Source organism: Oratosquilla oratoria, chromosome 4, assembly GCF_046742065.1.
Source record: "Oratosquilla oratoria isolate Oo_2021 chromosome 4, ASM4674206v1, whole genome shotgun sequence".
NCBI classification, from domain to species: domain Eukaryota; kingdom Metazoa; phylum Arthropoda; class Malacostraca; order Stomatopoda; family Squillidae; genus Oratosquilla; species Oratosquilla oratoria.
Genome location: NC_134780.1, coordinates 48,512,377 through 48,524,517, shown reverse-complemented (window position 1 = coordinate 48,524,517; position 12,141 = coordinate 48,512,377). Strand labels below are relative to the sequence as shown.

The window sequence follows — 12,141 nt, the reverse complement described above, 5'->3', positions numbered from 1 at the left end:
TTTATGAATTATTTAATAGTTGATTCATTATCTGTATATGGTAAATAACGGACTAGTCTCTTCTAAACGTCTACCATTCTCTTGTCTTTTTATTAAAAAATTGCATAACCTGTTTGCAAGCATGTTTGAAAATTATTTGCATAAAAATTATATATACAAGCCGCGGGCTTCGCCCTCCCCGAATTCGCCGGGGGTTTGACTGCGCAAACAGCAGTCTACGGCAGCAGCGCTCCGCGCTCTAATCCCACAATAGGGATCCCGTGCTGGGGATCCCGTATTGGGGTTCCGCCCCGAGGCCGAGGCCGAACCCAAGGGACATTTTTTCCTGGTCAGTTCAAGGGAACATGGTGACCGGACGTAATTGTAGGGTGTGTGTGTGGGTGTGGTGCCTCTGTCGCCGTCATCTTCGTAGACGCACAGGTTAAAGAAAAAAAAAATTACTTTTGTAGGTTTATTTATTTATTTATTTATTTATTATTTATTTATTTATTTATTTATTTATTTATTTATTTATTTATTTTATTTTATCTTATTTTATTTTATTTTTTTTTGTGGCTCATCACTCTCCTCCTGCCTGATGGCCTCCAGGCCACGGACTAACGACGCCAGCATTCGTTGGTTGTTTTCGCCCAGCTCTCGATTCTCTTCCAGCATTTGTTGGTTGTTTTTGCCCACCTCACGGTTCTCCTCCAACAACTGACGAAGATGTTGAAGCTCCTCACGGCTTTTCCTCGACCTCCTCAATCTCTTCTAATCGCTCCTTAACATCCTCGAAATCTTCACTTGATATCTCGGGTGCAAAAAATGCGTTGATCTCCTCCTTAGATAGCCCAATACTCCTCGGAATAAATATTCGCATAAGCTTGTCCTCTTCTGCGTCCTCTTCACGAATCAATACTCGACTATCCAATCGAAAATACTCCTCTTTCACTGTCTCAAGCTCATTAAAGACCTCAGGGTAAAGACCGTTTTCCAATGTGGGTATTTCGTCTTTCTTGAGAGGCTTCAGATATATACTTAGTGCGTCCCAACTCGTTACGTGCGAACACGCAACGTAGAGTTGACCATGCGAAAAACATTTCGTGCCATACAGATACAGACCACACTTTTGTATGGTTTGTCCTTGGGACTTATTGATTGCCATGCAAAACTCAATTTCACAGGAAATTGGAATCTCGAGAAATTAACACGAGAATCACTCGAAACCAACTTGATTCTGACTATAGTTATTTGTTCACCGTCGTATATATCCCCTAGAATCCGCCCAACGATTATATTTTTCTTCAGGTTATCGACTATCACCCTGGTGCCATTGCAAATTCTGGGTGGGGAAATATTTCTGATAACTATCACAACCAAACCTATCTTTAGCTCGAGACAATGAACGGGCAATGAAGCCGGATTGATCTCATTCAACGTCGAAATCTGATAATCTACATCGTCATCTGATTCCAATTTATCTTCGCTCAGATACATTTTTTTTTTTTCAGGAAGCATGCCAGGCCATACTTAGTGATGTCCGCCCCTCCACAGTTGTAGACATATTCCTGAATTTCATCTAATGCGTCCAAATAAATCTCGTCGTTGTAGTGTGTCTTTCCACTCTTATAAAGAAAATCGCTCGCAAAATAATCACGAATATCTAGCCACACTTCGGATTGATCCTCTAAATCGCAAAACACCAACATCGTGGCATAGGTTGAACGAAGGTCCTTTCCGTTATTGGTGTGATTAACTATTTCCATTAGGGTTTTCTCCCAGTGATCCTTGTCCTTCATAAGCCCCATCGCTTTGACGGCCTCTCGATAGGTGGCGTACTCAACACCCTCAACAGTCCTTATGTCGCTAAATGATTTTGGGCCCCTCACATGAGACAGCATCAGACGAAGATAGAACAACTCCGCATTCTTCGAATTAGTTGTTTGCATCCTACCAATAGATATACTCCCTCTCGACCGCTCCGTCCAGACACCACTCTTCTTGCAAAAAACATAGTGGGTTGGTACTTCGGTGTAAAGGAGTGTCCTAGCAAATACGTCATTCTCACAAAGTTTGAAGAAAGCCATTAATTGCGTAACTTTGGCCAGTTGGTGTTCAACAGACATAGAAGCCTCTTCTTCGACATAGAAAATGTTGTGCTCACCTTCCAAGTGGATAGGCAAATAAGTCACTGGTGGATAGGATTTGTGGATATGAAAATTGAATATTCTCCACGTGGCCTCATTAGCGTTTACGTACCGCGCATCGCGATAATTCCTAATCTCGTTGACAGGCTTACCGTCGGACTTTGAATATATGATGCGATCGGATCCCTTATTCACATATTTCGTTACATACGCAATGCACTTTATGGAGTTACAACATTCGACGTTTATATGAGCGTTATATTTCAGACAGAGGTATGGATTGTAGGGGACTACCCACGCATTATCAATCCTCATTTTATCCTCCTTTCCTCTCCTTTTCCTCTCGAAACACCTACCACCATCCTCACCAAAGGCCCTTCGTCGATATAGCGGATAACCGTTGTTACAAACAAAAGTATCCTTTCTATAAGGTTTAGGAAAGTTCTTCGAACACTTGTTTTTGACGATACACGGGCTGCTCTCATCGTAACCAACACACGGGTTGTGTATCATATTGGTGGTTACGATTTTGTACAGCCTCGGGGACGTATTCGGATCGGGAATCTCCGCGGAGATGTAGTTATCGATATCCGTTTTATCGATTTTGTGCTCTAACCAAAGAAGGACGTGGCAATGAGGTAACCCACGCTTTTGCCACTCTACGGTATACAAAAACGCCTTTGTACGACCGAAAATGCAAATCTTTGTCAAATCATCCATTAAAGCGCACAGTTTCAATCTGAAAACCCGGCTCACTAAATCATGTCTATCACTGGAAGTACAGCCGGCAGCAAGAGCAGTTTCAAATTCTGGCCAGTCTGGGTTCATTGTGAATGTAATGAATAGGTCAGGGCTACCGTATTTACCTATGAAGGAAAGCGCGTCTTGTTGTTTCTGCTTCATGTACCTAGGTCCGCCAACAAAGGATGGAGGTATGATAATCCTCTGACCAACGGAAGAGGGGTCATCGTTCTGAAGCACGTCGAAAATTTTCTTTCGTATATTTCGTTGATTCGCTTAAAAAAAAAAACTCAGTCGGAAAGTCTCAATTTTGACATAATTGTCGACTACAAACTTCTGAAACAGAGTCCTCCCCCTATTGATATAATTGAACTCATCCACTTTGTCCATGTACAATTGACTATAAAACATACAGCCCGTAAGTCCACCATCAGCCTCTTTTTTCTCATTGTTTGAATTCGTTGTGCTTTTCTTTTTTTCATACCTTATTTTCATCCCTTTTAGTTTCTTCTGGCTAAAACTGTACCCTTCGTCTCCATTAGGTATCAAAAGAGGGTGCTGCATCGGATCGTAAATATAGTTGAGAAAACTTATAATAACGCTGGAATATTTAGAGTCTTCCTTGGGAGAAGAAAGGACAACTTCAAGGTGCTTCGGAACATTCGACTCATCGAAATCAACTATAGCTCCAACCTGTGCACGGGCTGTAGGGAAATCATAAGTTCGTTTATGTTGCTGAATACGCTTTCCCTCAGAGGTGCGAAGTGTGATGCGTACGTCTGGAAGCTTGTTCAACTGCTTGATCTTGCTGTCGACTAAATCCACCACACCTTTAAACTCTTTCAACAGGGGTTTCAACACCGCATTGTTAGCAGTAAGATATCCTTGCAGGATAGAAACAATCTCGAAATTCTTTGAGTATAACTTTTCTTCATTACTACGTATCTTCTTTGTTGAAGCTGATAATGGTTTGTGCGTAGTTAACTGGTTGGCCCTAATTTGAATCTGCTTTTCAGAATTACAATAGAAATACAAATCGAGGTATTTGGGCAAAGGCTTATTATATTCCGCGGTCCCTTTTCTGTGTATATACACATCCTTCTCATCACGTTTGAGGTACCGGTCCAGCTCCGTATGCTCTCGCATATAGCGTGGTTTCAGTACTCCTAATCGGTGATAAATATGTCCCTTAATTTTGAACGTCATTACGGATTCAGACGCGTTTTCAAGGCTTCCGGAAGTGGCAAATGATGTGAAGCAAAACATGTTATTGAAGTTATATATGTTGTTCAGGAAATGTCTCGAAAGCTGAGTTTCACCTTTATACAGCTCTTCAAGCAAAGGAGAGAGAGGAGTCAAGGGAGGGTGGACTGATTGCCCTCTAGAACAACAGAGTGTAGTCATTTCACCTTGCCAACGTTTTGCTCCACACAGAGGACAAATTACATCTCCTAGATTTACAATGTGATGTTGTTCGATTTTATCCTCCGTGGTCAAGCCACCCAACGTATCCACTAATGGAGGCAGACATTCCTTAGTATTTTTTCTGACCCTAATTTTCCGTGCATTTTCATCGATGTATTTTATACCATTGATTGTGGCCTCTCGTTTCTCCTCACAAATACGGTCCTTTTCCTCTTTCTCCCTTTTCTTTCTCTCTTGAGTTTCTATCCTGAGACGCTTCTTTTCTTCCCTCTCAGCTAATTTAGCCAACCTAATTTGTTTCCGCTCCTCGATTTTCTTTCTCCTTTGGTTCACCAACTCCCTGTCATGATTACTCAGAGTCAAAATATCTGAGGGCTTATCGAGACTTTCAGGTTCGACTCCAGCTACCTCAGTCACAATGGTCTGCTTGGTCACAGCGGCATCCCTGCAGTCTGTTGCGGCCTGCGTTGATGTGCTCACGGCGGCATCCTGATCTGTCGAGTGAGAATTTTTTTTTTTTTCTCTTCTTTGCACGGATAATAAACTGAGCCCGTTTTCTATCCCTTAATCTACGTTTTTCGTCTCTATTTGCTATATCTTGCCGTTGTGCACTAAAAAACTCCTGAAATCGTAAATGGGTGCTAAGTGTGATCTTTTCATCAATTGTATATTTTCTAAGCGCAGCCCAGTAATGCTTTCGAAATTGATCAATATCTTTATATCGCTCTGCAATAAATTTCTCTTTTGACGCTTTATCACGATAACTTCCTGCCGATACAACCTGCTCGTCGAAATAGAAATGGAATACGTAATCGTGATCAGAATATGATACGAAATTGTATTGATTCGGGTAATAATGCCCAGATGATGAGGGCTTTTGGATAGATCCAGATGATGAGAGCTTTTGGATAGACCCGTCTGATGAGGGCTCTTGGATAGGCCCAGAGGGTTTTTGGATAGGCCCAAGGTTTGGATAAAGCCGCTTATGTTCTTTCTTCAGCCTTCTCATGAGGAATATGTCTGACTTTACCTGTTTCGCATCCACATCCTCTCTCGTTGCAATCCACGCCCAGAAATGGCGATGTTCCTTAACCCGTTGAGCCGATGAACCAACCATAATGACAACTACAGTGGCACGGCAGCCTGATCTCCATGTTGTCAATACTTACAGATCCCCCTCTCCCAGACATGTAACATTTTTAAAATGTGTCACCTTTGAAATGGTTTATTATTAAGTAGAATAGAATATTATAGAAACCTAATTTATTGTGAGGAATAAAAGTTTAAGCGTTATTTTTGCCAGTATAACATAAGTTTCAGTTTTTGTCTAGTATATTCCAGCGTGACGTCATGTCGCACGGTCCTGAAAACATTTCACATAATCATAATTAAATGGGCATAATTCACCCATGACATTGGGTTATTTTAATAAAAGAATATTATAAAAACCTAATTGAATATGAAGAATAAAATATTAAGCATGATTTTTGCCAGCCTAGCATAATTTTTAGTTGTCTAACACATTCCCGTGTGACGTCATGTCGCGCGGTCGTGAAAACATTTCACATAATTATACTAAAATGGGCTGGTTTGACCGTGTGAACAGTTTTTCAAACACGTTTGACAAACCGTTTATCCACGGCTCAACGATGATCGTCCATGGCTCAACGATGATCGTTCTTGACTCAACGATGATCGTCCATGGCTCAACGATGATCATTCATTGCTCAACGATGATCGTTCACGGCTCAACGATGATCATCCATGGCTCAACGATGATCGTCCACGACTCAATGATGATCGCCCATGGTTCAACGATGATCGTCCACGGCTCAACGATGATCGTCCATGGATCAACGATGATCGTTCTTGACTCAACGATGATCGTCCACGGTTTAACGATGATCGTCCACGGTTTAACGATGATCGTCCACGACTCAACGATGATCGTCCACGGCTCAACGATGATCGTCCATGGCCTAACGATGATCGTCCGCGGCTCAACGATGATCGTCCACGGCTCAACGATGATCATTCTTGACTCAACAACGTCCATGGCTTAATGATGATCGTTCTTGACTCAACGATGATCGTCCACGGCTCAAAGATGATCGTCCATTGTAAAACGATGATCGTTCAGGGCTCAACGATGATCGTCCATGACTTAACGATGATCGTCCATGGCCTAACGATGATCGTCCACGGCTCAACGATGATCGCCTACGTGTTAACGATCATCGTCCACGGCTCAACGATGATCGTCCACGGCTCAACGATGATCATTCTTGACTCAACAACGTCCATGGTTCAACAATGATCGTTCTTGACTCAACGAAGATCATCCACGGCTCAACGATGATCGTCCATTGCTCAACGATGATCGTCCATTGCTCAACGATGATCGTCCATTGATCGACGATGATCATCCACGGCCCAACGATGATCGTCCACGGCCCAACGATGATCGTCCATGGTTCAACGATGATCGTCCACGGCTCAACGATGATCGTCCATGGCTCAACAATGATCGTTCTTGACTCAACGATGATCGTCCATGGTTCAACGATGATCATCCACGGCTCAACGATGATCGTCCATTGCTCAACGATGATTGTCCATTGCTAAACGATCATCATCCACGGCTCAACGATGATCGTCCACGGCTCAACGATGATCATCCATGGCTCAACGATGATCGTCCATGGCTCAACGATGGTCGTCCAGGGCTCAACGATGATCGTCCATGGCTCAACGATGATCGTTCTTGACTCAACGATGATAGTCCATTGCTCAACGATGATCGTCCATTGCTCAACGATGATCATCCACGGCTCAACGATGATCGTCCACGGCCCAACGATGATCGTCCATGGCTCAACGATGATCGTCCACGGCTCAACGATGATCGTTCATGGCTCAACGATGATCGTTCTTGACTCAACGATGATCGTCCACGGTTTAACGATGATCGTCCACGGTTTAACGATGATCGTCCACGGCTCAACGATGATCGTCCACGGCTCAACGATGATCGTCCATGGCCTAACGATGATCGTCCACGGCTCAACGATGATCTCCACGGCTCAACTATGATCGTCCACGGCTGAACGATAATCATTCTTGACTCAACAACGTCCATGGCTTAACGATGATCGTCCATTGATCAACGATGATCGCTCATGGCCCAACGATCATCATCCACGGCTAAACGATGATCATCCACGGCCCAACGATGATCGTCCATGGCTCAACGATGATCGTCCACGGCTCAAGGATGATCGTCCATGGCTCAACGATGATCGTCCATGGCTCAATGATGATCGTCCATGGCTTAACGATGATCGTCCAAGGCTCAACAATGATCGTCCACGGCTCAACGATTATTGTCCATGGCTCAACTATGATCTTCCACGGCTCAACGATGATCATTCTTGACTCAACGATGATCGTTCTCGGCTCAACGATGATCGTCCATGGCTCAACGATGATCGTCCATGGCTCAACGATGATTATCCACGGCTCAACGATGACCGTCCACGGCTCAACGATGATCGTCCAAGGCCCAACGATGATCGTCCACGGCTCAACGATGATCGTCCATGGCATGTAACATTTTTAAAAAGTGTCACTTTTGAAATGTTTTAATTTTGTATATATATATATATATAGATATATATATATACATATATATATATATATATAAACTTACTAGCAAAACAACTAGAGTAATTACTAATGCCATCCTGGTCTTCTTTTCTCGTTTTGAAAAGAAAATCGCTGTCATCTCAACATGATAGAGGGATAGTCGAAAATTATAGTAAAATATTATAAACCTAATTCATAGATGGTGACACAGACAGTCTCTTGTTGTTATACCATCAGACGATGATAAGGGTCTGGATGGATTGAGAGATGAGTACTGGCGTCTGTCTTGCAGGAACTTTATATATATATATATATATATATATATATATATATATATATATATATATATATATATATATATATATATATATATATATTATATATATATATATATATATATATACTGTATATATATATATATATATTCCCGTCTCGATCAAAAAAATTGTAACAAATTGTAGTTGAGTAGTTGAGAATGGATAATGATATTAACATTTCACTATTCTATCGGTAATTCAAACGCATACTAAATAGAAGACAATACTACTGGCAGTTTTTAATATTCACTTTGGTTTCGTGATTGCCTTCGTTTATGAGCTCAATTATCACTGCCTTGGCTACTGGACCCAAATTACTATTTGATAACCCATACCCCTTTTGCTCCCACATCTACTTTTCTTTGTCCCTTTTTCCTATTTCCTCCATTTCAAAAATATTGGTATAATATACCGGCAAGGATATGTTAACTGACATAATTCCACCAATCCTGTAGAACATTCCAGTCATTCTTGATATCAGCAAAGGATTTGGTTGGTCAAAAGAGTGATCTTTCCAATAGATCATTAAGTTTCCAACCTAGAATCATGCTAAGTCACTTTTGTTCTAGTAAATGTCATACTTTTTATGCAGCTTATCAATTACCCTGTGACTGAAAATGTGGAGGCCGCGCAATAGCCTAGGAGATAGCGTGTCAATCTCATACCATGTCAACAGGTGAGTCAATCCATCAAAGGTCCTAAGTAAAAAAGAGAGGAAGAAAAGGCCAGAACTGACAAGGCTATCCCTACCAGAGGTTTGTCGCTTTCCCCTGCGTGTGAGTTTGATGATGATTTTTTTTTTAATGAAATTCCTTGTTTGTTGTTGTTGTTGTTGTTGTCGTTCCCTAGACTGTCTGTCCGAGCAGTCCCGTCTCCCCAAGGAATGCCACAGCCGAAACTGGGTTTTCCCACAAATCCTTTATAGAGTGTATGTTGTGTTGTTTCCTTGGTTAGTCCTAGAGACAGAGAAGAACACTAATCTTACACTCTTCCCGGGTAAAGATTTCTGTCTATAATCTACTACTAATTATTTTTCACGTGAAATCTAATTTCTTAACTGAGATTACAAAAGAAGTTCTTCAACTTTATGCTTTCTCAAAGGTTGTTGCGCGGGAGGTCTATTGGGAATATGAAAGAGAATAACTTAATCAGCTGAAACCATAAGGGTTCGATTTTTGAAGGGTTGACTTTTACTTTATTTATTCATTTATTTATCTATTTATCTATCTATTTATTTATTTATTTATTGCAAATTTCCATGTAACCTTCATCTCGAATATGGCTTTAAACTAGTCCTTCTTGAAGTCGTTTCTCCTTTCCAGTGGGTCGTGGATTTTTGTTCTGATTCTTGATGAACAATTTTATTTGGGTTGGGGAAAAAATCATTGTGACAAAAACGTTGAACTTGTCTCGCTTAATTATTTCCCTGCGATAATCTAGTTCACATATACCTCATTCTGACTCCAGTGAGAATTTTTTTTAATGAAGGTATTCCATTATTTTTTCAGTATTATTCAATAGTACATATATAATCTTCCCCAGGAGCATCTATACACATAACTAGACCAAACTTTTTTCACTAAAACAATCTTGGTGAAGGTCACCATTTGATCTATTTGCTTGAATTATTATTATGCATTTGGAGGGTTGCTTATTTCTTATTTTCTATCTACCGGCGTCTTACATATTGATAATTACCCATTGGAACAGAGAAATAGACACCCAACGTCTGGTCACAGATTTTTGCATATACAGTACACATCTACTGTACTTTGTAAGGAACTGAAAGTTCTTCATTTGTTGTACTGATATGTAATGACGGAAGGTGGGGGAGAAGAAGACAACTAACATCGTATTACTTATAAGAAACTATCCAACTAGCTTTTGGTAGAATGGTATTATCTACAGAACATTTGCATAAATGTTAAACGTAAGAAGTCTTAACTCAGGATAATCGACATACTACCAAAGCTTCCCTTGGTTACATTTAACCTAGTGCTTAGCACTCGTAATCCAGACAAATACCGAGTTACGTCTCTCAGTGTGTTAATATACTACTCAGGACTTGAAACTTCAAGTCACCTGCTTTGCTCTGAACTTCTTATATTATTAGATCAACTTCTCAAGCATGGTGATATACATTTTAGATGGGCCTAGAACTGATTATACTACTCAGGACTTGAAACTTCAAGTCATCTGCTTTGCTCTGAGCTTCTTGTATTATTAGATCAACTTCTCAAGCATGGTGACATATTTCAGATGGACCTAGAACTGATTTAGATAGTGATGAATTGGCCTCCCGTTAAACCACACTCATCACTTTCCAAGACAATATCGTCTGTTGCCATTTAGAATTGAATCTACAAAATGCATTACTATTTCTAAAAGACTTGCCCCCTTTATCAATTAACTTAAAAACTAAACTGTTTTCTCGGTGTTTGCTTGCCACATGATAAGTAATAAATATCATCCTGGAATTCTTTTACACTATAATTTGCACCTGTGAATATATCTGATTTTGAAATTCACACAATTAGATATGAAAATGATGAGATTAATGAGCAAAATGTGGTTAACATTTTATCGGATAATGAACATATACAGTATATACGACGTGGTAGACACAGCTTACTTCCTGTTTTCAAATTATAAATTTCTGAGAACTAAACGAAACGAGTGGTGGCTGGCTGTCTAAGTACATAAAACAAAGAGTTTTCTTTTTTTTTTTTTTTTTTGGGGGGGGGGAACCTAATGCCTCTTATCACAGATTTGAATGAAAAGGATATAGAGCTTGTACCAAAGCGGCAAAACAATATCTACCCACTGTTGCATTTGTCGTCTTTATAACTTTTCACACAACTATGAAATAATACGATTATCATAGGATTTACTGTCAAAACAAGAGTACACTTAAGTATGTCAAATGCTTATGTCTGAACAAAGTTTCTTACATTGAAGATTTAATCTTATTTTAAAATGTATGAGGTCTGCTAATACTGATGATTTTTATTCTTTTCGTACACCTTCGTACTTAATCCATACTTCAGTGCTTTTGTCAGCTTCGTGTTTTAAGTAATTTGTACACATTTTACTAGTTTCAGCACTGAAACATTCCTTTCCATCGTCACTAAAGTGAAGATTTTGTTTATATTTGTCTTTTGCGTAGATTCAGATAGTTCACACACATGTACATTTATCTATTCTTAAATATAACTTCATCTTATCCTAATCTAATTCCTCTCTCATTGAGGTTTTCTTTAACTAATGAGATTTTTTCTGTACCAATGATTGCATTTCTGTCTACTCACTTAAGTTGTGTCCTTTTCTTTTCCCATGTTTAACAGCGCCCACTTCTATTAATAGATATCTCTCTTTTCTCCTTTATTCCTTTACTTACGTTTTCTCTCTACCCACCAATCTAACACCCCATCTATTCCCCTCAACTATGGGGACCTCCCCCTCCCTCGTTTCTCCTTCAACTATATCACCTTTCGCTCCACGAATATCTAACACCACCTGACTTTCTCCAAATCTCAGTCAACCCTATTCCCCGTGGTATGGCTTCACGTCCCATACACCGAAGTATATAGTCGCCTCCCCTTTCCCACAACCTTCCCCCAATATTTGATGTCAGTTCGAATTTCCCCCATCTATGACGGAGGTCCTCATGCACCTACTCTCGACGTAGCTCTACTTCGGTCTACACACTCCCTCCACCTGCCTCTGTTATCAAAAGCACCGGCTGAGGAATGAGTCTGTCCCATCCCATTTTCTTTATAGAACATCAAACTTCCAAACTCAATTCAATCTCCACAGCATTTGTGTATAGCACTCCCTGCCCTTTTTTTTTTTTTTTTTTTTTTTTTCGTTTTCTTCCAATTCCCCTC

At 40.4% G+C, this 12,141-nt stretch overlaps 1 protein-coding gene across 1 annotated transcript; it reads right to left on the bottom strand.

Moving 5' to 3' along the window:
- Positions 1-1,466: 1,466 nt before the first annotated feature.
- On the bottom strand, positions 1,467-2,954 carry LOC143024469 (uncharacterized). Its single transcript, XM_076183277.1, has one exon. The coding sequence runs from the start codon at positions 2,952-2,954 to the stop codon at positions 1,467-1,469; it is 1,488 nt and encodes a 495-aa protein (XP_076039392.1).
- Between the last annotated feature and the right edge of the window lie 9,187 nt (positions 2,955-12,141).